The sequence below is a fragment of the Lampetra fluviatilis genome, chromosome 14 (genome assembly GCF_964198595.1).
Source record: "Lampetra fluviatilis chromosome 14, kcLamFluv1.1, whole genome shotgun sequence".
NCBI lineage: Eukaryota > Metazoa > Chordata > Hyperoartia > Petromyzontiformes > Petromyzontidae > Lampetra > Lampetra fluviatilis.
In genome coordinates, this window is record NC_136288.1 from 1,632,203 (window position 1) to 1,660,145 (window position 27,943).

Below are 27,943 nucleotides of genomic sequence, written 5' to 3' on the forward strand. Positions count from 1 at the left end.
CATTAAAGTTACATGTGTACAAGTCTGGCTCGACTTATCTAACTACAAGTAACATTCACAATAATGCAAGTGGCAGGCTTCGTTATTAACTAGGCCTAATATTTATCGTAACAATTTAACGGCATTATAAAGGCATTTACAGCATTATAACGGCAATCCTAATGTATTGACAACGTTGGATGTCACTGCATGTCACTGTGTGAAGCTGGCTGGGAGAGGCACGGTACGGGGTTCAAAAGGGGCCATGGCACTCTCGTTGAACCCGGAGGGCACGTGACCAGAGGTACCGACCCGGGTACCCCCCAAAGGGGGAGCTGGGGTGATCACGTGCCCAGGTAAGATTCTTCTCGGGGTTTCGAGAAGGTGGGCTAGGGGCGGGGCGAGCCCTGCCACACAGGTTATAAGCGGGAGCCCTGGGCGGCATGGGCTGCTGTTGTCTGGATGAAGAAACCTACGTCATCGCCTGGAAGAGGAGCTCCGACTACAGCTGGGGTCCGGTCCGCGATAGCCCACCCCGTGTATTGAAAGTAGCTAGCCCGGGGGGTCTACCCCCTTAGGTTACCTGGTCAAGGGGCAGTACCCCTTTGTGTTATAGGGTTATCTGTATTAAATGTGTTGCCTCCAAGAGAAGCCTCAGTCTCCAACTGTATCGACTACAACTGGTGTCAGGAGTGGCCAAACAGTTATTTAGTTAACTAGTTATATAATATGGAGGCTAGACGAAAATTACGTACCAGGTCTCCGAATGAAGAGGACGACGACTCAACAGCCCAGGGGTTGGCGGCCCCGGAAGAGGGAGGAAAGGCGCCACCGGTCGAGCAGCATGCCGTCTGGCAGTTCGACGGCTCACCACCGCCGGGGAGGGCGCTTCGGGTGGCACACTTCCTCCTCGCCGAGCTTCTCTACACAGCGGCGTCCATCCTGGACAAAATACACTGCAGAGAACCCGCAGCGGAGGAGGAAGGGATGGAGCTGCGCGTGACTGCAGTTCCTGCCGCCGCTTTCGGAGTTCCCGCCGAAAATTCTAAAACTCCCAACAAAAGTGTGGGGGTTCCTGCCGAAAATCTCTGCCAACCGGAGGCCCCCACAGTTCCCGCCCAAGATTCCCGCCAAACAGGAACCTCCGCGGCGCATCCAGAGCAGGTGGCCACCATCTTGTCGACAGAGCGCGGCGGAGTTCCCACCAAGAGCGAAGCTGCGCTGCGATCGATGCTGCGTGTCCCGTCTCTTCAGCAGCGCCTGCCCATTTTTAAGGAGTTTTCAGCTGCCTGAGATGACTGCCTTCCAGCGGTACTTCCTCTCCAACAGCGAGATGGTGGGGTGGACGGAGGTGGAGGCGCTGCGAGCACGTCCCGCTGCCCTGGATGATGACACCCTGGCAGCCTTGGTCACTATCCCACCGGCCGACAGATCTACGCTGTAGCAGGCACTGCAACAGATGGCGGTGATCTACGGGCCGCCGTCCAACACGCGCCATCGCTTCGCTGCACAGAGGCTGGGGGAAGCCGAGACGCCCCTTGCCTTCCGCAGTACGCTGCTGGCGTTGCCGAAGGCTGCCTTCCCCCAGATGGACCAAGAGGGAATCGACGCTTTGGTCCTTGAGAAGATGCTGGCGTTGGCGCGGGACCTTCGTGTCGTCGTCCACACCATCGACGATGACGACCTGTGATCCCTCCAGGCTGCTAAGTGCATCCAGGCGCACTTGCTCCTACAACTGGAGACGGGGCTGGTGGCGTGTGCTGGGCTTGGTGAGGCTCGCAGTACACCGGAGGAGTCGGAACCTGCCCAGGCCTTTGCATCGACCCAGGGCAGAGGATGGAGAAGGAACGGCCGGCCGCGTCGGGACGGCTCTCAACAAAGGCGAAGGACGTCACCACGCCTGGAGTGGGGCCTCATCACCTGCTATAACTGCGGCCTGCAAGGCCACGTGTCGTCGGGTTGCCGGGCGCCACGACGACGCTTCTCTGGATTTCAGCTGTCATCCACCCACCCATCCTCTTCTCCGCGGCAACCTGAGGCGAGTCGTGGCACCACAAACACTCAACCCCTGAATTCACCTCATGCATCTAGTTGTGCCGGTTCACGTGTTCATCGTGTGTTGGTGAAGGGGGGTATGGAACGCGTTCGGGCCGACTGGCCGCTCAGACCAGGTCAGTGGTCGGAGCTGGCCCATAGGGTTGTTGCCGCAACTGCGGGTTCATTTGTCATTGGTTCCATAGAGAGGGTCAATTTTAGGATGCTCGTCGATACTGGTGCATCGGCGACCATCATCTCAGAGCTTATTACAACATTTTGCCCGACAAATGCCATTCCCTATGCCCCTTTAAAGTGCTGTGCTTTGCCGCTCACGGGGGTTTATTGGGCATCATTGGCCAAATTAAAGCTCAAATATGCATTGGCGATGTTGAATTGACGGGCCCCATTCTCGTCTCTTCTTCGCCTTGCCGTTCCACGATTGCTCGGGACCGATTTCTTGGGTAAAATGCCTGTAAACATTCTAATTGACCAGGGGTGCGTCGAATTGCCATCTGGCTGTCGTATAGCATTCCTACCCTCTCCCACTTGGTTGTGCACGACCAACGCCACCGTGCAAGCGCTAGCATCTAGAACGGTACGGATTCTCCCTGGCATGCAAATGGCACGCAAATGCTGGTTCCCCTTCGCTGATCTGGCGGCGACTGTGGGAGAGATCCTCTTGGGACCTTTCAATATGGCTGTTCAGGGATTGGAGTTAGTTGGAGCACAAATCCTAGTGTCCAACGACAGGGAACCCTTGATCTAAGTCCTCAATACCGGGTTGCAGACTTCCGATGTTCCGCAGGGCACAGTGCTTGCCCATGCGACACCCGCACTTCGCGGGGATTGTGTTGTGGGAAGTCTTGGGGCTGAGCCACACCCGCCGCCGCGTATAGGTTCGGATGAGCAGTGGATACGTTCTCTTTGTTCGGAAGGTGCAGACTTGTCCGAGTCCCAAAGGGGTAAGTTGAGGACACTCTTACGGAAATTCGCTGACGTTTTTAGTACGAGTAAATTCGACATTAGCCGTACTACACTTTTAAGCCATCACATCGACACGAGCGACGCCGCTCCCATCTGGCAGAACCCTTACCGGCTGAGCCCTGCAGAGGAGCATGTCCGGCTGGCAGTTGATGAAATGCTAGCCGCGGACATCATTTCGCCATCCACCAGCCCGTGGAGGACCCCTATCGTTCTCGTGAAAAAACATAGTGGTAGCTTGCGCTTCTGTGTTGATTTCCGCAAGCTCACCAAGATATTGGTGGCGGATGCTTACCCTCTCCCTCGGATGGACAACTCCCTGGACGCCCTAGCGGGCGCTCATTACTTTTATACCCTTGATCTTCTGTCCGGATTTTGGTAATTGCTGCTAGATGAGGCAACTAGGCCCAAAACGGCCTTCCGTACGCCACAGGGCCTTTTCGAATTTAATCGGCCTCCGATGGGACTCCACTCCGCGCCGGCTACGTTCCAACGTTTGATGGAGCTTGTGCTAGCTGGTCTTCAGTCGGACTGATGTTTGATATATCTTGATGATGTTATCGTCTTCAGCTGTACGTTCGAGGAACATATCGATCGGTTGCGGGCTGTTTGTATCAAAATGCGGGTGGCAAATCTCAAATACAAGCCCCAAAAGTGTCACCTCCTGCAGAAATCCAAGCGGTATCTCGAGTATATTGTCAGAATGTCAGGCATTGCTACTGATCCCGAAAATACAGCGTGCGTTCGGACTTGGCCGACCCCCACGTCGGTGGGGGAGGTGCGAAGTTTTGTCGGTTTTGCATCTTACTATCGCTGCTTTGTAGCCGGGTTCGCTACCATCGCAAAACCCCTCCAGGCTCTGACGACCATGGGTCAGAAATTTCATTGGGGGGAGGAGGAGGCCGCATTTGTCGCACTTCGTGAGGCTTTGGTCAACGCCCCTCCCCTCTGCTACCCCGACTTTGCTGCGCCGTTCATCCTTGATATGGACGCTAGCAACACTGGCATCAGCGCGGTTCTGTCCCAGGTCGTCAATGGGGTGGAGTGCGTTGTTACGTACGGCAACAGGGTGCTGTCTCCGGCTGAACAACGCGACTGTGTCATGCACCGAGAGCTCCTGGCAATCGTTTTTTTTGTCCAACAATACCGCCCGTATTTGTATGGCAGACACTTTACAGTGCGCTCTGACCACGCTACACTGCAGTATGCGTTGCCGGTTGAACAGCCATCCGGCCAACTTTCACGTTGACTCAAGGTCTTCCAGGACTATTCTTTTATTGTGTCCTATTGCAAGGGTACCCAGCACTCGAACGCTGATGCCTTGTCATGGTTACCACCGAGCGACAAGTGTGCATGCTTTTTGGACTCAGGGCGCTGTAAACCGCCGACCGACGACTAGCCTCCGCCCCTTGCAGCGTCGGCTGAGGTGCCTTCCCCCGAGGTGGCAGATGGTCCCGTGGCACGTGACGCCGTCCTTGGCCTTGACCTCGCTGAGTGGGGGCGCCTTCAGATGGAGGACGCCTGCCTGGTCACATTGCGCCGCCGCGTTGTGCACTCGGATAGGGATAAAGGCTGTAGGGACTTGGCCTCAGTCGTCCTGAGTGATGGCCTGCTGATGCGCTGGGATGGCAGCGTGTGCCGTTACAATGTCGTTGTGCCTACCGCCCTACGAGGTAGTGTTGTATGGGCTGTTCACGAACGACTTTTGCACTTGGGCGTGCACAAAACCCTTGCTACGCTCCAGCCGAGCATGGCAAAGGATGTGACTGATTTGCTTAAGGGATGTGTGCAGTGTGCGTGGCGGAAACACCCGGCCAGGCCCTGTTGTCCGCCCTTGCAATCGATTCGGGTCTCCCACATTAATGAATTAGTCACTCTGGACATCCTTGGTCACTTTCCCGCTACCCCTTGGGGTAATACATACTTGCTGGTGGGTGTTGAATATTTCTCGCGCTGGCCTATAGCCTGGCCACTCCCCAAACAGTCGGCGGCTGCCATCACTGACGCTTATCTTGATGGCTATGTCATGGACAAGGGTACTCCTGAACATCTATTGACCGATCAGGGAAAGAACTTCTCGTCCAAATTACTGCGGGAGGTGTGCAACCTATTGGGCACAAAGAAAATTCGTACATCACCATACCACGCCTGAATGGATGGAATGGTGGAGCACCTGCACAAGACGCTGACTTCTATGCTGAGCCATTAAGTCAGTGAGTCCCAGCTTGATTGGGACTTGCGGGTCCCTGGAGTTCTGGCCGCATACAGTATGGCTCCTCATGCATCCACCGGCTATTTGCCATTCTTTTTAATGTACGGCAGGGACCATGACTCCCCAATTGATGTCCAACTGCGTGTCGCGCCGCACAAAGCCAAATACAAATTTTCAGATTCTATGCGCTTCAACATTCAGAAGCTGTCGGAAGTGCATGAGGCTTCTAGGGTGAATTCTAATTCACGCCAATTGGCTAATGAGCGACTACGGGGTGTCCGTGCTTCCGGCCACGTGTGGATTGCAGGGGCAGAGCCTGGCTCCACTGCCCCCAGGTACCGCGGAGCACGTCGCCAAAATTGGTTAAACCCTGGAGAAGACCTGTCGATGTCGTTCGACCACAGTGCGTTCAAATTCAGTGGGGCCGGCGGTGCTGGTTCGTTCACCCATCGCGCCTCAAGCCCTTCGTTGCTCTGCGCGATTTCATCCCATCTCCACAATGCAGGGGCCGAGTGAGTGACGTGTCCAACGAGCTGAGGTGGGTCCTCAGCGGAGTCGTGTGCTCCCATCCTCAGATGCCGCGTGACTGATGCCCCTCCAGTCATCACCTTCTACGGCTCCTCCGGCTCCGGATGTCGGGAACTCATCTGCCCACCCGGATTCTCCCCGTGAAGAGCCGGCTTCGCCAGGACACTTGCTGGTTCCCCCCGGGTCCTCCGGGGTGAGTGGGCCCACCTCCCCCGGGGGCCCGGCCAAGAGGACTCGATCTAAGACGTTTTGCTTATCATGACCCCAATTCACCCACACTACCACACCGTCAATTGATTGTCGCACTCGGCAGGCCGTCTTGGTCATTGGCTGAACCTGGCCTTTATTGTGCTGATGGGTGTTGATATACAGTGGGGGTAGAAGAGGTTGTTGGTGTGAGGGGTTGTACTGCATTGGTTTTTATCTATCTCGTGTGGTTTTCAGTACTCCCACCCTTTTCCCTGGTTGTTTCTGTACATTTGTAGATAGTGTATATATTGTATAGGTGGGCTTGGGTATTTCATTGTTGGGGTTGCTATTGAGGCACATGTAGTTTTGTTGAATTGTTATTGAGGGCTAATTGATTTCTATGGGGGAGTTGGCAGCTGGGACGGCTGTGTGCTACGAAGGGGGGGTGATGTAGTGACATCGTTGGATGTCACTGCATGTCACTGTGTGAAGCCGGCTGGAAGAGGCACGCTACGGGGTTCAAAAGGGGCCATGCCACTCTAGTTGAACCCAGAGGGCACATGACTGGAGGAACCGACCCGGGGACCCCCCAAAAGGGGGGCAGGGGTGATCACGTGCCCAGGTAAGATCCTTCTCGGGGTTTCGAGAAGGTGGGCGTGGCTAAGGGCGGGGCGAGCCCCGCCACACAGGTTATAAGCGGGAGCCCTGGGCGGCACGGTTTGTTGTCTGGATGAAGAAACCTACGTCGTCGCCTGGAAGAGGAGCTCCGACTACATGACCCGGACCCGAGCTGGGGTCCGGTCCACAATAGCCCACCCCGTGTATTGAGAGTAGCTAGCCCGGGGGGTCTACCCCCTGAGGTTACCTGGTGAAGGGGCAGTACCCCTTTGTGTTATAGGGTTATCTGTAATAAACGTGTTGCCTCCAAGAGAAGCCTCAGTCTCCATCTGTACCCACTACACTAACATTATAACAGCATTCCCAGTATTATAAGAACATAAACGAACTTACAGACAATGCTTCTTAAAGTCACACAATGAACAGATGCACCTGTCTTCACTGATACGCTATTTGTGCCTATATTTTGTACTCTGTAATGGCTGACACCCTGCCTCATGGCTTAGAGAATGTTAAATAGTAACTTCCTGGTCATGTGACCAAACTCAACGCCATATCTGGAAATTCCTGTGTACGCACACCCCCATGGCTGCCGTGAGGCAGAACACAATGTCTGCAGCCAGGATCAATCGATGACAATCCTATTACCTGCAGATATTTAACAGATGAGATGCGATGCACCATTAATTCCTCCTGTTTGATAATACTTCTCTTGTCCGTATGCATCTGCGCACATAGTTTTTTTTCAGTTAAGCCATAGTTCCCACATACCGCTCCTATCAATGCAGATAAGAGGGGTGGCGACCCACTACTCTGTAGAGTAACATTGGTATAAACGCTTGTTACAATATGAACAGCGCATTTAAAACGCATACTATTTTATTTACTGTTTACAAAGTGTGTTCACAAATCCACACTGAGAAACACGATGATTGACAGAGGGGTGTAAATTATTTTTTCGATAGTGTATTTATATAGAGGTACTGCAAACCCATTGGTGAAAAAGAGCAAAGTTGTTGTTTACATTAGAATATAATGTTTATGCGAGAGCTGGGGGCTTATGGGACCCCGGGGTCCCGCCATAAGGTTAATATCCCCTTTAATCCACGTGCTCTGCCCAACACAAATCTAAAGCGCTGTCGAAAATTGCAAAATGCATTGGCTACCCCCTTTTCGAATTGTCTAGAATTCATTTAAAAAAATACATTTCTGTGCAGAGGCTGACTTGGAACGCGTTTTCAAAGGGAAAACGGCGCAGGCCATCTAGAAGCATCGCAGCCAGCTTCCAAAGGCAGTTCGGTAAGAACTGACACGTGTGGGGGGTGAGGCCTCAAAGGTGATACTAAAAAAAAGTGATAGCCCTCATTTGCAAGCAGCAGTGCAGGCTCAGCAAGCAGACAACACTGACAGTCCCAGATTGCAAGGGCTGCAGCAGCCACTGCCAGTCCGGCGCTCGTGCCCATTTGATGTCACATTTATAACACGAGAGCTACAACATCCCATACTCCTGCGATTGATCGAAATGCTTGGTTTGGACCGTACCTCTGCAGAGTCATTAGCACCCACTCTCCAGGCGGTGAAATTTGACTCGCCGCTTGCTCAACTCGCCCAGCGATTCGTCTCCAATTAAACGAAAAAAGTTCGCAATTCCTAACCTGTGTAAATGAATGCCCCACGAGGCTGCTGTGAATGTGAAGCCTGCTACCCACACCATACTTTGCCCATCATTGTAAGGCCATTGCTCCCCCACTGTTCCAGTCCTTTCACTAATGCACTCATGCCGACGAGGCCAGGCTGAAGCCAATTCTGCCGGCCAAGCTACGTACGCTATGCAGTGCTGCACACAGGGTACATAATCCGATATGACACATGCAGGAATGGAACGCGCAAAGCCCATTTCTTATTAAGCCAACTCAAGACAGCATCTAATGACGGCTCATTTGTTATTTCATGGCTATTCATGCAAATTATCTGCAGAATTCCCATGGTATTAACGCCGACAAGTATGCATTTCATGAAGCACCATACCAATAATTGTGTAAAGGAGATCAGCCCGGGTGAGACTTGAACTTCATTTTGATTACGTCTTCTGCAGAGCACGTCACACATCAGAGAATCACCCCCCCCCTTCTATCCCTACCTTTTATTCCCTTCCCCATCCTTTCTGGAACTTTCCATGACTCTCCACCAATCCCCCTTCATGTCTCCTATAACGGTCTCCCAACCAACCCCTCATTTCCATTTAGCTTTCCCCGATGACCAATCCAATTTGAATGGCTTCCACATTCAAGACCCTACGCCCCGCCCCCTCCCCCGTGACAGCTCCTCGCCATTGAGAGTCGAGCGCACTATTTAAACTCACGGGGAGCCGTTCGACCCGGTGAGTGTGTATCTATATACATGTGTGTATTAATATTTATTTCCTAATAGGGTGCACCTCTCGGCATCCATTACAATTGTATTCACGATGTGCCAACTGCCGTAGCATGGGTGGCATTGTCGCATTGTCGGCATGGCTTCTCGTACAAAAAATGAAATGGTGGGGAGGGGCGGGTGCCTGGCCCTATCTCTGTCCAATGTCTTCCCTCCATTCTTTGTAGCCCGGTGCCTGGGTCCCTCCAGCTCAAAGGCCCCAGTGCAGTTCCACCGCCTGCAGACTCGATAGCTACGCAACTGATGACCCTGCCGGTGCCAAAAAAGCAACTTATAAATGTTTTTTTTTAAAACGACAGCAGCATCAACATTGACAGTGGATGGCGTGCACCCTGGTGCAAGGAATTAAATGCGGCTCCCTGTCCCGATATCCCCCGGCCCACAATTTGTAGCCAGGTGCCCTGGGCCCTCTCCAGCCCTGGTGCAGTCCCACTGCCAGTGACGCTCGTTAACTATGCTACTGCGATGTCCTCTCTGTGGCTGTCATTACTTTCATTGTTTAGGCTATTGTTGTATATTAAAACTATATATGTTATTTACTTTTATTTTACCAGGTAAGGCCCAATGAACTATATGGCTCTTTTTTCAGAAGCAACTTGGCAAAATCATAGCCCAATGAAGTGGCTTATCACGTGGAAATTTATAGCATGTGTTCTAAATGTGGAGGATAAAACTAGAGAAAAATCCACGCGACCATATGGAGAACACGCAAACTCCAAATATACAGCAGGCGTCAGGGTCAACATCGAACCCATGACCTCCTGTATACCAGGCGAGGTAGTTAACATTTCACCACTATGGCGCCCCTGTCTGCGGTTTCCTGCATTATTAACATGTAGATTCCCCTTGCAAAATGTGCACTCTATGTTAGTGCTATTGCCAGGTTCTAAATAAAGGATTTGTATGATCGATCACCGCTTCATTATTCATTCAATTCTTCATCCTTTGACTTATTTTAAAGAGTAAGCATTGAATGCACCATAGGCTTTATCTGCATTCCCCACAGAGCCCTGCAAAAGCCACGCGTTTGGCAATTAGCTTTGTTAAACAGCAGTGGGGGTTATTCTGTACTTCAAGGAGTAATTTTGCTCCAAACTCCCCCTCAATAAAGAATCCCCCAGAGAATATTTAGAAAACCTGTGAACACATTCTCAAGGTCATCTAGTTGGGGGCCACATCCCTAATTGTATTATTCAGTCCCAATAACAGATGGAATATATCTCAGCTAGGATCAGTCTAAACACTGCTACTTCTCAAGTACCCTTGGTGAGAAGTCGTGTGTGGTGGTGGTTGTTGCGTGTCAATACTGGATTGTGGAAGTTCCACCCAGTGGTGTAGCGTGGTTGCAAATGGCCCTGGTGCAGAGATTTAAATGTGTGACCCCCCCTGTCCAATTTTCCCCATCTTCTTAGTCCAGCCCGTGGGCCCAGGCGTGGTTGCACATTAAATAGCGCACCACGGTGGCGAGATGTTAACTACCTCGCCTGGTATGCAGGAGGTTGTGGGTTCAATCCCGACCCTGACACCTGCTGCTGTATATTTGGCGTTTGCATGTCCGTCCCCCCGTGGTTGCGTGGATTTTTCTCCGGGTCCACGGGTTTTCCCCTCCACATTTAAAAACGTGCTTTTAGAGTATTTGGCTGCTATAAATTTCCACGTGATAAGTAACTTCATTGGGCTATCATTTGTGGCCAGGTCGCTTCTGAAATAGAGCGATATGGCTCAGTGGGCCTTACTTTGGTCAATTAAAAATAATTTAGTTTTATAGTTTAAAGTATACAGGTCCCTTGGGAAAGTGAGCCCTGTGGCCTGGTTAGTACTGGCGTGGCATGGCAAGGCTGCTATGGCAATCGGGGCCAGGCCTTACCCAGTTCGTAAACCAAGCCGGCTCACTTGCCAGTCGGGTTGCCACCTCCACGGTATAAGAAAAAAACACGTGGGATATATCATGGAAAGAGGAGTATCTGTCAATTCCAGATGAGTGGAGAACGACATGTAAATGCATCGTCTTGAGCGCTATATTATTACACAGCTGACAAAAGCTGGGACGTTAATGTCCTGCGAGAACATATTTCCCATGACAGCAGCTGTCTCACAAAGAGGATGATTCTGGGAAAACCAGGACAGGTGGCAACCCTGTTTCCCAGTGGTAATGAGAATCTGTAATTTGCTTAACAGATGATGAACAGGATGTGACAACATGCTGTTTGTATCTAAGGACATACTGGGTCAGTACATATAACAATTGGGTGGAAATACCCAATAGGGTATGGGGGAGAGTGGTGCTCAGGCTCACAGCCTCACACTTTCCTGCCCCACAATGCAATTGGCTGTGGATTCTGCAAAAAAGCGAGAAATGTTTTAAAAGGAATCGGCTTTTGCAGTTTCCACCTTAATCCTATGAGGACTTTTTTTTGCGTGTGTGGGGTTATTTTTAATGACTGCATTGCAGGAAAGCCCCGAAATTGGCACTGCCAAAGGGTCCTGCATTGTATTTTGTCTCTCCCGCTTCACAAAATACGTTTCCAGGCTGCCATCGTTGGCTTCATTTCAAATCGACGTTACTCGTCAGCAATACCATACTCCCACGATAGAGCAAACATTGCATTACAGCTTCTGCTTCTTGCTGCTTTTTGCTATTAATCGGTCCTATAAACAGGTGTTGGTAGTCACATTGTGCTGGGTGAGGTTGGAGCCTGCCATCTGCTGGCCTTTGGCTTCAAAAAAAAAAACCTCATCTCTACATCCCATGCATTGATGCCTCTTTTGGGTTAAGAGTGCAGGAGTAGAGCCCAAGCAAATCTGCTTTAAAAAAAATATTCCTTGACACAATCATACTGATTCAGGAGCCTGCATCTGTGTCCTGAATAGCAACCTACGTGGAGTGGTGCAGCATTGGTATGCGGACGTCGTCAAGATGCTAAACGCTATGTGGGCTTTTAAATGCGTGTCAGCGCGTGGTCTCACAATAGCTGTAAATATTTACTTGCCGCCACGTTCGTGTCCCATCAATTAGTGCTGTTCGCCTGTGCAGTCTATTAACAGCCGTGACAGCATTAGCACGTTGTGGTAGATGCCATTGCCTGTCAACAAGAGACATTATGCTCTCGGTCCACTCATTTAATAAGCCACACTCTTCCAAACTTTGCATTTACGTGAACAACCTTAAATGCTTCTATTCTCTGTCGTGTGAATCCCAAGAGCAAAGCATAAACGAAACGGGCGGATGTCTGAAGCCCCGTCAGATTTGTGTTGACACTTCCCCGCTGAAGTAAAAAGCTCGCCAGATGTTCATTAAAGCTCTGCGACGGCTTGCTAATTGTGAGCAGCGCAGCACGTCGACGAGCGCAGCACCGACTTTCTAACTCCGCGTCCGTTTCCTGTCGCCCCTGCCGCTGCCGACGTGCGCGCAAAAAACCCAGGCGGCTCCTCGCGCGCACGGCACGCAGCGAACCCCGCGGGCGAGATGAAGGGCCTGTCGGGCGGGCGATCGCACCACAGCCTCGTCGCCGACGGCTTCGAGCGCCAGCACGACGCCGTGCCCCCGCGCCAGCACTCGTACCCACGGCTCAGCCCGCCGGACCCGCCGTACGAGCGCGCGGGGCCGCCCCCCGCGTTGACGCGGCAGGCCTACTCGCTGGCGCACCACGCCGAGCGTCACCCGGCGGGCGAGGCGCCCTACCACCGCTACAGCCTCCGCGGCGCCCCCGCGCAGGCCGAGTGCGCCGAGGCGGCACCCGGCGGCGGCACGTTTCCGCGCTCGCACTATGGCACGCAATTCGACGGCGTCGACGACTTCCCGCCCGCGCTGGCCGTTGCCACCTACCAGCACCCGCACCAGCACGCGGCGGTGGCGAGCGGGCGGGTGGCGCGCCTGCCTCCAGGGCTGCTGGACCAGCTGGAGCGGCAGCTGCCTCCGGGCCGCGACGGCTTCTGCACGCTCCAGTACCAGCGCGCCAACAGCGAGAGCCCCGGGCGCATCCGCCACCTCGTGCACTCGGTACAGCGGCTCTTCGCAAAGTCGCACTCCATGGAGGCGTCCGCCGCCGCAGGCAAGAGCCTGAGCAAGAGCGACAGCCGCAGCACGGCCGGATTGATGGACGACCAGCAATATCACCACCACCAACTTCTGCAGCAGCAACAGCACTTCCAACTGCAGCAGCAACAACAGCAGCAGCAGCTGCAGCTGCAACTTCAGCAGCAGCTGTACCACCAGGCGACGCTGTCTTCCTCGTCGCTGAAGCAGAGCCGGCGCAGCAAGAGCAGGGAGCGCAAGGAGTCGCGCCTGAAGGGCAGCCTCTCGGGCTGGTGGAGCTCGGACGACAACCTCGACGCGGACAGCGTGTGCAACGCGCCGAGCGTGTCGGGCCGCCGCTGCCGCGAGCGGCCCTCCTTCCACGAGTTCCCGTTGCGGCCCTCCAAGAGCATCGGCGACGTGAAGTGCGCCGCGTGCTCCGGCGGCACCGAGCCCGACGGCGGGCGGACGCTCCGGCGCGGCGCCTGGTCCACGATGACGGTGAGCCAGGCGCGCGACGCCTACCGCGACCCGCTCGCGGCATCCCAGCGGACGCTGCACCGCGCCGACACGCGGCCGGCCTCCTTCGACCGCATGTACCAGTTCCTGCAGGTGAAGGCGGCGTCGCGCGGGCCCTGCGTGCCGCCGCGTAGGTTCGTCGCGGTTGTGCCGTTGCCGCCGTCTCTCTGTCGCTGCTGCTCCGTCGTTCTCGCCCCGCTGAGTTTTTGTTGTCGTTCGGCGTGGCGGCCGGACGTTCCGCGCCACGTGCCGGGAGCTTCGTCCAGTTCCCAGCATGCAGAGCGAAACATCGGACTTCGCGCGAACGCAACAATGCGCATGGTACGATCCTATAACATGCCCGAGAGCCCTAAGTGCTTCGTGTCTTTGGGAGCGTGACGTTAGCAAAAAATGTCCCCCGTGGCTCAAGTCAGTCCCCACTGGATTAATGGCAATCGTCGTTTTGTCGGTCTTGTCTTCCGTCGTTATTAATTTTTGTTCACTGAAGATGTTTCCACGGGACTCCGCGTGAACCCACTTGTAATGGAACATCGTGTGCTCCTTGGGGTCACGTGAACAAATTAAAAATCCGTGGATTTATTTCGCAAAGCGTATTTGGATACACTTTAGATGAAATTTTGATGAAATTATTAAACCTGACATCACCAGATTGGGGGGAGTGGGGTTAGCCGTACTTTACTGGTGTACTGTACTGGTGTCACTAATTAACTGCCAGATGCCTCCAAGAAGATTGGCGAAAAGTTCCCAAAGAGGATGTCCTCTACTGTGAACGAACGGAACGCGTATCTTTCCAAAAAAATGGGTCTCTTCTGAAATGAAACGTGCGTTGTTCCCTTCAAGACACACCGAAGGCTCCACAACGGAGTGTAAAGGTTGTTGATGGTTCTTTGTGCAGCAGCAGCAGATGGCACGCTTATTTCAATCGTGGTCATTGCAATTGGGGCAAATGTCCCCCCCCCCCCACCGCCCGTCACTTGGTAATAGCTGACAATTTCCTGAAAGTCGTCGGCAGATGGCAGTGTTATTGCGGTGGCTTACGTGAGATCCGAGGCTGTCTCCAAGGGTACCAATGACAAGGCCAGCAAGCAGGCAATTTCTGCTTGGCAACTCTAATTACACAGCACCTTTGCACACAGCGCCTAGGTGATTAGGAATTGCCCATTGTGGTCCTCCCCCTTCAGTTTGCGTACAACTACACTCCTGTATTAAAATGTACACTTGAAAAAATATAAATGTTTTACACATCCCGTCAATCATACACACAGCCTTCTGAGAGGGCATTATTTCATCAGCACTGGTTCAATGCAAGCAAAATCCTCTGGACCGGTTTTGACATACGGCGTCTCATCAGCAGTATCAGGCTTGCTTGAACCCAATGCAGGTGAAACTGCCAGACGTGTCTGATTAAGGACCCCTGTCGAGTTAGACCCAATATGATGTAATACGTGATGATTATTACGTAATGCAGTATATTGGTGCATTGCAGATGCCCTACATCATTCACCCTTGGATCACACAATGCAGGTCACCACTGGTAACAGAAAAGTAATTTTAGGATTAAAATTTAGACTTCTGCATTTTTGGGGGGATTTGCAGTTTAATAGAAATTTGAAACAAAATCCACCTGCTCCGCAGTGATCAGTAAACTTTACTGACCCAACGTAGTTAAATGTTTGCTATAAGGGCTTTCATTTTTTACCCCCATAAGAGACAACTCTTGTGAACGTCTCAGAAAAAAATCCGTCGTGCACTAACAAGACTTGAATCCATCAAGAAGAGTTAAAGAAAGACTTTAACTCTAAAGAAAGACTTTAACTCTAAAGAAAGACTTTAACACTTCCTGATACCAATTGCCAACCCAGTTCCTTGTGTTTCACTTGTGAGAACCCGACAGCGTAAGCCACGGTTGAGCGGATCATAAATGAAAGCAGGTGATGCGTGGCTTTTTTTTTGTCCGACAGGTAAACTGCGAGATTCGACGGATAAGTCCGTTAGTTCTGCGTATTTACGGACAGGTCTCGTTCGCTTCACCCTTGGTTCACGTGCCCGCATCCTATGTACTCGACTGGCCGCATAATGGATCGTGAAGCATATGGCCAAGGATGAATACGACTCTTGTCAACAATGAACATGCTCACTTGAAGTGTAGGTTTTTTACCTAGCCAACACAATGATCCATATTTACTTCCTGGGTTAAGCTACATGGTCGCTCTATGTCAAACGTCACATTAAAAGCACCCGGGCCCAAATGCCGAAGATATACAGTATTCCCTCGTTAGTCACTTAAACGTTTCTAACTAATATATCTTCACAAAAGATGTAAAACATTTCAAAACGGCCTTAAAATGTTAGGTACTCCGGTAACGTTTCACACTCATGTTTCTCACTGAGTCATGGTGGTGAGATGTTAACTACCTCGCATGGTATACAGAAGGTCGTGGGTCGCTTCTGAAAAAAGAGCTATACAGTTCAGTGGACATTACCTGGTAAAATAAAAAAGTGTTTTTAGTTTCAAGTCTTTATTTACGGAAGGGTACTGTCAAGTTTTCGCAGTAGGGGGCACTATGTTGATATTTTTTAATTGAAAAATTTGCGGGTACATTTTCAGCATAGAGATACTTGGCCATTACTAGTTCGTTACATTGTACGATTTTTTTTATCTATGGGAGGAATCCAGAGAACCCTGTTGAAACTCGTGCAAAACAGGGTGAGATCATACACACTCCATGTAGAAATTTGCCCGAGTTAGGAATCGATTAGCATGGTTAGCGACGTACGGTGCAAAAGAACTTCCACGTACATACAGACAATGGTTGCTGCCTAAGCTTGTGTGTCATTATTGTTTGCACTTTTGTATTCCATCGTAAATATCTTGCCAAACATTTCTTCCGAAAGTTTTCCAGCTGCAATTCTTAATTAGTTTTTTTAGTTATTCCACATTTCTTGACTTCGAGTGGTAAATTTGTATTTTAATTACCTCTTTGACACTATTAATATCTTCTCGCGCCTTGGGTATCCTGTCAGGGCACATAGCAGCACAAACACTCGTCAAGCACGAGGCTCACTCAAAGGGTTGGTGACGACCAAAATGGGCAGTGTTGAGCCGACATCATCTTAAATCTACAAATGATCAGTGAGAAAATAAAGAATGAAAAGTATTGAACTGCTTGCAATTCTGTCGCTGTCGCAACTGTTGCAATGTAGTACACTACGCTGTATATTTCCATGGCTACATGACAGAGCACGATGCTTACTTATCATTTTTTTAAAGTGTCCTTAAAACATGCCATAATAATTCAGGCTCATTATATCCGATATATTTTGCATCACATCCCAACCAATAATCTCCACACATTTTAGACTATAATTGACATTTATATTTGCAGGGTGATTCGTGTAGAGATGCCCCACTACGGCTATGAGGTTCTGTTCTTAGAAATTGTAACCATGGAAGCAGTGATACGAAAGTGATAATGAGGCAAATTGCTCCAAGTGACTGAGTGAACGTACGTTGGACTTCTTTCGCACCGTATGTAGCCCACCATGCGAATCGGAGGTGCGCAGGAGAAGGGCAACACACAAAAAAGAAACGAGCTTTACACCTTTTGTCCCACTGCTAAACAAGGTCGCGCTACGGGGGCTGTCTCCCGCCACGCACAGGTGCCCAAGGCCGAGTGGGGCTACCCGCTCGTGGGCAGGACCGAGATCCCCTGCCGCAGGATGCGAAGCGGCAGCTACATGAAGGCCATCGGCGATGAGGAGGGCTCCGACTCGGACGCGAGTCCCAGGCAGTCGCCGCACCGCCACTTTCAGGCGAGCTACCGCCGCCCGTCAAGCGATCGCCCGCCCGTCGGCCAGAGCCAGAGGTATCGGCAACTCTCGCCTGAGAGACTGAGAGAGAGCGAGCGTACCACGTCTGGGTCGTTTGAGAGAGCGGAAGATGTCGTACGTTTCGCCCGTGTTGCTTTTTTCCCACCATATTGCGCCTCCGATTAGCAGAGTTGACTACGTACGGAGAGTTGGCTACGTACGGTGTGAAAGTCGTACGTGTGTACGACCGGGCCACGCCGAGTGCCGTGCTGAGCCAGCTCCACGCATCACGGGAGCCGAGCCGAGCCGCTAATGTCTCACGTCAAATAATCTAGCCAAAACCAGTTGGTGACACTGTGTTTGAGTTGTTGGCTGACTGACATCACACGTGACGAGCGCGTCATTCACCTCAGCCCCCTCGGCCTGCTTGCTCCCCCCCCCCACCACCCCCACTTCTGAAAAAAAACGATAAAGTTCAGTGGGCCTTACCTGGTAAAATAAAATAAAAATTGTTTAGTTTTAGATAGTTTTACATTTTGCAATTGGGCACGATTAGCAATAAAATTATTCTTAGAGGGGCTCTCCAGAGCTCCCTCTAGTGGAGGCCCTTTGGTCAGCGGGAGTGTGAGCAAGCAATTGCAGGACTGCACCTTTAGCAATAAAAATACATCCCATCAGTGAGAAAGTCGCGTGTCCGCATACATGACCGGCGAGCGACCAGTGCGAAGAGGCACTGGTATCCACGCGTAGAAATCTGCGGTCACTGTCTGCATTTCCCCAAGTGGGGCCACGCAATCAGACCATAATCCGCTCCAAACGTGGCACGGTTCAGGACCCATTCCCTGATCCAGACAGTTCTGTGCTTGAAGCCTCCTCTATTATTTGTTCATTAATCGCGCACGGTCAGCAAAGAACCGTCGCGCCAAACGTGTGACCTCTTGCGATGGCGTTCGCATTTAAACTGCTTCTTGTTGCCATGCACCAGCGTAGCGAGCGATTTGTTTGATCCACGTATCACGGGGGGGGGGGGTGGACTATCGGGGGGGATGGTGACCACAGGAATGGCGCCATTCCCTCTGAAGGTCTCAAGTCCACTTCGAACGTCGACCACTGACTGAAGTGCGCAATTTCCTGGAGTTTGCGCATCAAGACGGACGACGTGTTCAAAAAGTGACAGCCGCATCACTCGAACTAAGCGCTCAATCGCCAGGAGACCGGCCGTAGATACAACCGTGACATTGCTGAAGAAGTCGAACCATTCGGATGCCGTCTTATAAACCATAGCTGACACAGCACACATTATGGGACCCTCCTGACGGGTCCTCCATTTTCAGCCTCCTCTCGCTAATTATCCTGACTCACACCAATCCTTGCCGTAGTTTTGCACTCAATTGCATTAAACGCTGCTGCACAGCATTGCACTTTGGACGATTGCTTGGGATCAATGGGATACACCACAGCGCAATCCGATTGCACCCAAATCGATCCCACGGAAATCGCATCGCGTATCTAGGCTTCCAGGAGTATATTAACCCATCCTGGGCCCGCTCTTGGTCCAACTTGGTGGGTCGCACACGTTGCGGCATGGATAGCGTGCAGGGAACATTTTAAATGTACGCGGGGCCACGTCGGCGCCAAGTTGCGGTGACAATCACACCACTGCACAGCATCAAGTAAATGCCTCACGAATACATAGCACACTGATACATCCACATGAATAGAATGCCTTACTACCGCCATATTGACTTGAGGTGTGGACGTGTGACCTCTCTGTATTATCGCCTGAGTAACCAGGGGCGCGGTGGTGGCGAGATGTTAACTCCCTTGCCTGGTATGCAGGAGGTCGTGGGTTCGATCCCGACCCTGATGCATATATATTTGGAGTTTACATGTTCTCCCTGTTGTCGTGTGGATTTTTCTCCGGGTCCTCCGGTTTTTCCCTCCACATTTATAATCAATAAGCATTCAGAGTATTTGGTTGCTATAAGGTTTCACATGATAAGCCACTTTGTTGAGCTATCCTTTGTGAGCAGATCGCTTTTGCAAAGAGCTATATAGCTCGGTGGGCCTTACCTGGTAAAATAAAAATAGCTTCATAGCAAATAGACATTCGTAGTTTTTGTTTGTGGTTATGGCGCTGGGGTTGAGAGCATGGGGACCAGGTTGAGAACTACCGCTGTCGATCGAGCTGAGCGTCGTTTTTCCTTGCCGCCGTCTCTCAACAGCTACCTGCGTGCGGTGAGCGAGGCCTCGCTGAACCGGAGTCTTGACAGCCTGGATCCCTCCAGCCTCCTCTCTTCACCCAAGCTGGCCCCACGCAGCAGAGGTTACGAAAGAAGCAGGCTGAGTCAGCCGTCGTACCACAGCCAAGTGAGCGCAGGCACCCAACGCCGTCGTTGTCATTGTATTATTGTTATCATTACTAACCTGTCGTTCTCATTGGGACATTCGCAGAGATGAGCTGTTTAATGCCACAGGTTAATTACAACTGGGGGCTCGCCGTTTATCACGCCCAGCAAGGTGCACGCCAATTGACGACAATGTTTTGGGGAATCATATAAAGCTTTTACGAGGCTTACAGTCTGGGGTTTTACAAGCAAGACTGCCTGAGCAAATCACATGTAATGTCGACTGTTTATCGTCTATGCTCATGTCAATTACCATAGAGTCCATTTGCAGGGTTCAGGTTATTTTATAATGCACATAGAGAAGCATTAAGAAAGGTGTTTAAGTATCTCAAAGAGCCACCCATTTGGCGTGATGGTTGGTTCATCGATTTTAAAGGTGGTCTTCTCTTAATGAGGCCATTGATTAGTAAACGTTTGAAATAATAATGAAAGCAGTTCAATACAAAGCATCGCAAGACGTAGGCTGATAAGGATCTTATTTAATGAATAGCAGCAGTTTATCAGGGACACACCAAACTGCAATTGCAGTGAGGTGCAAACCATCAGGCTGATGACTGCCCCAATGCGACATGAGTATTCCCGCGGAACAAGTGGAATTACACTCATCTAGCACGGATGCCATGTAACGCCATGCAAAAGAGGAAGAATATCAGCGGTGATGTTATAAACGTAACTCCAATCTTAGTTGTTGTCACGTACCACACTCCACCAAGAAACCTGCCCAGCATGGAAGAGGAAACCTTCCGTGTGTTTAGTTTGTTTCCCCCCCGCCCGCTCGCACCTCCGATTAGCGCGGTTGGCTACGTACGGTGCGAAAGAAGTTCAACGTGCATACGTACAAAATACCCTCTCTAGTGGAGGCCCTTTCATCAACACTGACGTGAACAAGTAATCGCGACCTTCACGTTTTACACTAGGCAACAGAAGACCTTTAGATTAACACGTCGGCTTTCACAACTAATATTATCCATCGAGGTTTTTTTGATTAGATTACTTGAATATAAATCTGTCGTTAAACCCGCCACCATCCAACAGAATTGGTAAGGTTACAATTTAAGTACGTTTCGCTGGCAATTGCAACCAGCCTCATCAGGCGACAGCCAGAGTTATGCAGAAATCTTCCTTACCAATTAGTTATATTCACGCAATCTATTTTTAAAACACTCTATTACAGACCTTTAAATGTTTTGGGGAGTGACCATTTAAGTACAGAAGTGTCACACAACAGCAGCAGCAGCTGTGACGCAAGAGCAGCCGCTCGCAAGGACGTGGTGTCACGCGCTCGCTTCGGGACTGAGAAAAGTTAATAAATACAGTCATACCTTTGCCTAACGCTGTTTTATCAGAACGCGTGTTTCGGCTATACGCGATTTACTCAACATGTGTTTTCTGGAACCTGGGGTTGACGTTTTGGCTATACACTGGTTACTTGAGGTCTGTTCTCTGGAACAAGGGGGGTGAAGTTTCGGCTGGACGTGGTTTGACGCTGCCAAGATTCTCATCTCCGCGGCAACAAGTCGTGCGCCATATGCCTGTACGGTTACAGTAGACGCAGCGCATGGATATCTCATCACTATTTACCCTCCCCAACACTCTCACGTGGTCTCGCTCCATGCGTCACCAGCCCCATCTAACCCCCCCCACCATTCATCGTTACTGAAATAGACGTTTTTAGTTTCACTTGAATATATTTTTTTAGTGCGTGTGATACCAACCGGGGGAAAAATAAAAGTTAAACAAAGAGGGAGCGGTGATCATTTCGGACCCAGGAACCCAACCCGATTTTTCACATAAGCTCTAATATTTGTCGAACATGGTTTTGTCCAAACATGGCATTTTCCAGGAACGTAACCCCCATCTCTGGCACGTGTCGTGATGGGTACTGCAAGATTCGACCATGTCCGTCCAGTGCTCGGCAAACTGCGTTGGCTTCCAGTTGCCGAGCAAATAGAGTGAGGGGAAAAAGTATTTGATCCCCTGCTGATTTTGTACGTTTGCCCACTGACAAAGAAATGATCAGTCTATAATTTTTATGGTAGGTTTATTTGAACAGTGAGAGACAGAATAACAACAACAAAATCCAGAAAAACGCATGTCAAAAATGTTATAAATTGATTTGCATTTTAATGAGGGAAATAAGTATTTGACCCCCTCTCAATCAAAAAGATTTCTGGCTCCAGGTGTCTTTTATACAGGTAACGAGCTGAGATTAGAAGCACACTCTTAAAGGGAGTGCTCCTAATCTCAGCTTGTTACCTGTATAAAAGACACCTGTTCACAGAAGCAATCAATCAATCAGATTCCTAACTCTCCACCATGGCCAAGACCAAAGAGCTCTCCAAGGATGTCAGGGGCAAAATTGTAGACTCACACAAGGCTGGAATGGGCTACAAGACCATCGCCAAGCAGCTTGGTGAGAAGGTGACAACAGTTGGTGCGATTATTCGCAAATGGAAGAAACACAAAAGAACTGTCGATCTCCCTCGGCCTGGGGCTCCATGCAAGATCTCACCTCGTGGATTTGCAATGATCATGAGAACGGTGAGGAATCGGCCCAGAACTACACGGGAGGATCTTGTCAATGATCTCAAGGCAGCTGGGACCATAGTCACCAAGAAAACAGTTGGTAACACATTACGCCGTGAAGGACTGAAATCCTGAAGCGCCCGCAAGGTCCCCCTGCTCAAAAAAGCACATATACATGCCCGTCTGAAGTTTGCCAATGAACATCTGAATGATTCAGAGGACAACTGGGTGAAAGTGTTGTGGTCAGATGAGACCAAAATGGAGCTCTTTGGTATCAACTCAACTCGCCGTGTTTGGAGGATGAGGAATGCTGCCTATGACCCCAAGAACACCATCCCCACCGTCAAACATGGAGGTGGAAACATTATGCTTTGGGGGTGTTTTTCTGCTAAGGGAACAGGACAACTTCACCGCATCAAATGGACGATGGACCGGGCCATGTACCGTCAAATTTTGGGTGAGAACCTCCTTCCCTCAGCCAGGGCATTGAAAATGGGTCGTGGATGTGTATTCCAGAATGACAATGACCCAAAACACACGGCCTAGGCAACAAAGGAGTGGCTCAAGAAGAAGCACATTAAGGTCCTGGAGTGGCCTAGCCAGTCTCCAGACCTTAATCCCATAGAAAACTGTGGAGGGAGCTGAAGGTTCAAGTTGCCAAACGTCAGCCTCGAAACCTTAATGACTTGGAGAAGATCTGCAAAGAGGAGTGGGACAAAATCCCTCCTGAGATGTGTGCAAACCTGGTGGCCAACTACAAGAAACGTCTGACCTCTGTGATTGCCAACAAGGGGTTTGCCACAAAGTACTAAGTCATGTTTTGCAGAGGGGTCAAATACTTATTTCCCTCATTAAAATGCAAATCAATTTATAACATTTTTGACATGCGTTTTTCTGGATTTTGTTGTTGTTATTCTGTCCCTCACTGTTCAAATAAACCTACCATTAAAATTATAGACTGATCATTTCTTTGTCAGTGGGCAAAACTACAAAATCAGCAGGGGATCAAATACTTTTTTCCCTCACTGTACATCATGAGGTCGCACTCATAACACGCAAAGTGCTTGCCACAAATGAATCCCAACACCTCGCTGATCTCGTCAAGGGACATAAACCATCATACTAACTCCGGCTATCCTCACAGCGAATAGCTCTCAAATAAAGAAGGTTACCGCATTGCGCGCTTTCAGATGCGCTTCTGGAAATCTCTTCCTCTTCCAATATTAGGAAGCTACTGGAGCTATGCACTTTTAAACCGAGATTGAAATCTCATTTCTTTCAAACTGCTTTTTGTGTTTAGCTTGTTGCCCTTCCCCCGCACGTTCGATTAGTGTGGTAGGCTACGTACAGTTCGAAAGAAGTTCAACAGACAAACATACATACTTTGGGCGAGGTATTACCGAGTTTGAGGGTCACGCGCAAATATAACTTATGGTGCAATGTCACGACGCTGGCATCTGACACGCCGCATAGCAACCAGGTCCGACGGCACCTCTCCGTCTCGTTCTTGCACGCGCTGCTGGTAGAAAACTGCTCCGTCGCGCGCGTCACAACGAGTGCTCACGTCACGGAGCCCCCTGCCATTTCCATGTCCATGTGCAGCAACTCAGCGTTTTTCCCACTTCATTGTTTGGCGTTTCATTTGGGATTTCAAAAGTTACGAGCTACAACGCTTCGCGCACGGGAGAACATCCTGTTGTCTGACAAGCAGGCAATACATTGAATGTACATGGGCTGATGAAAAGTCTGGCTTTCTGGGCTTGTGCATGTTCACACTGAAATGGCATTACAGCCTTTCATGTTCCTTTTATACGTGATTTTTTTTTTACTTTAATTCCCACATGGCACTGGGTAATTTAATCTTCTGAACGCGTGTAACTGCGAGCGGGAGTCTAATTATATGGCACGTATATAACTCACAGCTCAAGAATGGCATTTGCAGGGACTCTAGCAAGGTTGTTAAAATGTGTTGCTTGCTCATCTTAACAGCATATCAACTGCAAATTACATCCGGAGTTTGAGGCTATTTAAAGCACCAGCAGTGTCTGCTCACCATGCACAGGCGTTGCAATTATAAAACAAAATTAGTCTGTGTTGATTCATCCAGGAAGATGGCTTTTTTCTTCAAGCTTACTCATCTTTTTTATTTGCATCTTCAGTCCCATGCGATAAGAATCTAGCTGCTATGGTGCAGTCAAAGCGCAGTTCCAAGACACAAAATATATTCGCCTCCTCTAAAAATTATTCGTCCAAATATTTGGGGCTTACAATCAAAATCTGTAATTAAAAACAACAACAAAACTGAGTTGTTGCGATTGCCAGATGTCTCTGGGATCAAAGCACTGAGCCAGCAACTGCTGGGAGCCTGTGTTTGAATCCAGCTTTAAGCCACCTGTGATTTCATTGGGTTCTCATATTTAGTGAATTGGGGGTCTCAACCCAATCGCCAAATAACTACACAAAACACAACATTTAATTGCACTTAATTTTGCTCAATTTCAGCTCTGAACGTGGAACACATTGGTTCGACTACCATGTCACAAACACATTCCCCTCTGTAGCAGGTAATGTGGCAAAGTGCATTTCCCTCTTGTGTATGGATATGAAGTCATTTTAAAGGATTCCTAAATAGTTATTTCAAAATGTGCTTCCGTGAGTCACTCTAACATGGCATTGCACTTCTCAGAGGATGGATACTTCATCTCATACATGACACTCATAGCGAAATCTATTTTAAAAGCACGGCGTTCAGTGTGTCCGTTTGTCCATCAACTTTCAGAAGGCTCGAATCAAAAAGTTATACAAAGTGGGGGTCAAATTTTGATCCAGCAGCTTTGCAACAATTGCCAACCTCCCCCAAAAAAATGTTCACTCCGCCCCCCCCCATCATTTATTTTGTAGGCATATATACATACACACCCTACATACAATAGTCAGTAGTATCTGCACACATTAGGGGGGGGGGGTTAATGTAAACACTTTATTTTTATCGCTCATTAAGAGTTCGTAAGCGTGGACATTTTCGTGGTCATGACTAGTTTTAAAGCCAGATGGGATGGAGCAGGTGGACACGATTTAAACAGATGCAACAAATGGAGCCAAAATTAAGCAAGAAATACTTCTGCATCACGATTGAGATTTTCGGTATGCAGGACACTGGCTTATTGTGGGGGAACACATTGCCCACCCAGGCCCGCCTGTCACTGTTGGTTTGGCCATTACTGACAATCCACTTAATCCAATTACGACTGGTTCCATGAATAATGCCTCTGATATTTCTAACACTAGAATTTCCGCGGCCTACGGCCACATTCAGTATGTGACCTGGGGGCCTTTTCCCGTGTTGCCTCCAAGCTGTGAAATTCACTTCCATCGAATATTGGATATGTTGAGTCCCTCGGTTTATTTAAATCCCGCCTTAAGAAATGTTTTTACTTAAAGGCCCTTTCGTCTGATTAATTTGGCTATGTGTTTTGGGAGTGTGGGGAGGTATTTGTACCTGTGGTTAAATCATGAGCCTTGCGTGCTTATATTAGATTTTATAATTGTGTCAGTTCATAATCAACGATTTTTGGGTTTAGATCGCGTTATTTATAAATGTGTCGTAACCCTCCACCACCCGACACGGCCAATCAGTAAAAAAAGTGTCACGTTGACAAAAGACAAATAGTTCACTGCTTTAGCCCACCGGTGTGTTGAAGCGTGGAACCACAACATTTACAATTTGAGTACGACGTTTCGCTGGTAATTGCATCCAGCATCATCGGGCAATTCGCCAGAATTGTAAATGTTGTGGTTCCACGCTTCAACACACCGGTGGGCTAAAGCAGTGAACTATTTGTCTTTTGTCAACGTGACACCTTTTTTTACTGATTGGCCGTGTCGGGTGGTGGAGGGTTACGACACATTTATAAATAACGCGATCTAAACCCAAAAATCGTTGATTATGAACAATATTGGTCGCGAAAGCCTACGTGTTAAACTGAATTGTGTCAGTTATTTACTTGCTTGCTTTTAGCCCTCTGGGTGAAACGCGCTTTATAAGTGTAAATGATTATTATTATAGCTCCCGCGGAGGGCTTCCCCGCGCTTCGCTCCACTGATGTCTTCTTATTCCATAACTTGTATCGCCTCATATAAATGTTTACACGTATGCATTTCTTCGAGGCGTACATGAATCGAATGTCCATAATCGGCAAGTGCATCCAGATGTTCACATGGTAGTTCTCGCCCAATGCGGCAATGCGAGAGCACACACCAGCCTGAGAAGCTCAGAGGCCATTTCACCATTTGCGCGGACGATGCTAGGTACGACACCCTTACACATTTTCATATGTCCAGCCCTTTTTAAAGATAGCTTGTGTGGGCAACATTTTAAACATGATGCTTGTGAACAGAATGCCATTTGAAATGGAACAATTATTTAAATGACGCCCGTTACTTATACTGTGAAGGGAAGCTGGTCCTGGTTCCATGTTGGGGCAAGTGCATAGAAGTTGGTGGAAGCTATGTTGCAAAATGACAAGTGTCAATTGCATTCCCATTTATGAAAGCTTAAGATTTTTGTATCATTGCAACAATATGTTATTGATAAATATAAATAGCAGGAATTAATTGCATGGCATTGTGTCACTCAAACCTGATAATTGCCCAGTTTAGCAATTCACCATGAAAGTCTTCAAATTTTTATTTCAATAGTATTCCCACGACACCTCTGCCAATTACAACGTGATACTCAAAATTGTAAGTCATTATCTCAAATCCCCATTGCTTTCTAGTCGACTCAAGTCAGTTGACTACAAATGCAGCACCATCTCACAATTCTACACAACACAAGCTGAAATAAATGCACGGAACTTTCTTTTTCTGCAAATCTTGAAAGCTCTTTCCGATGCAGCATCTGACGTTTAATTACGTGCGTGATCATTGCACAGGAACACTTGACTTGAACAAGTGCTCTGTAAGCAGATAACTATTTGAAACCTCGATTGAAAATTCATTTCTTTCGAACTGCTTTTTTGTGTTTAGTTTGTTGTCCTTCCCCTGCACCTCCTTGGCTATGTACGGCACAAAAGAAAGTCGGCAACAACATACATTCACCCCTCCAGAGATTTGATGCATTGTCAGGATAGTGATTACATTTTTGATGTTAAATCGATTCTTTGTTTGTCACATTTTTTACCATCTAGTTAGAATTGTTTGTCCTTTTTTATGCGAATTTGTCCAATTTTGTTTGCACCCTTTGCCTAAATGTAAATGTTGCATGCTATTTAGATGTAATGTGAACCAGGTAGGATGGGAGTGCAGTGATTTAGCGCAATTAACTATGAACCGGAGTTTGATTGCCCGCCACAGCTGACGCAAGTGGTGAGTCCGATCTGAACTGGTCCTGGAAAACCCCCCACCCTCAATTATTTTACTGACCAGCACGAACCAGCGAGTTCAAGCGTAGCCAAACAGCCCAAGTGACCAGCACAGATTATTCTTATCACAATAATTAGTACCATGAATCATCTATAATCAATTTTCACATGCATAATTCAATGCATGTCTTGTGAGAATGAATTTTTTTTTTTAATCAATACATTGGTGCACTGTTACGTGCACTACTGCTCTGCTCTGTTGAAGGTGGGCAATTACAATATTTTCAAGCTCAGCTCCAGGTCAGCCACATGTTAGCTGAGGTGC

At 49.2% G+C, this 27,943-nt stretch overlaps 2 protein-coding genes across 2 annotated transcripts in view; one reads left to right on the forward strand and one right to left on the reverse strand.

Annotated features, from left to right (window-relative positions):
- Nucleotides 1-8,601, reverse strand: part of LOC144935788 (trypsin-like) — a 294,562-nt gene extending 285,961 nt beyond the window's left edge. The window contains exon 1 of the mRNA XM_078862538.1: nt 8,573-8,601. The gene's annotated coding sequence lies outside the window, so the exon portion shown is untranslated. The remainder of the gene's footprint in view (nt 1-8,572) is intronic.
- LOC144935771 (disks large-associated protein 2-like) overlaps nt 1-27,943 on the forward strand; it is a 96,180-nt gene that overhangs the window by 62,162 nt on the left and 6,075 nt on the right. The window contains exons 2-4 of the mRNA XM_078862512.1: nt 12,400-13,604; nt 17,172-17,377; nt 19,547-19,691. Coding sequence (XP_078718638.1) covers nt 12,444-13,604; nt 17,172-17,377; nt 19,547-19,691 — 1,512 coding nt within the window. The 5' untranslated portion in view covers nt 12,400-12,443. The remainder of the gene's footprint in view (nt 1-12,399; nt 13,605-17,171; nt 17,378-19,546; nt 19,692-27,943) is intronic.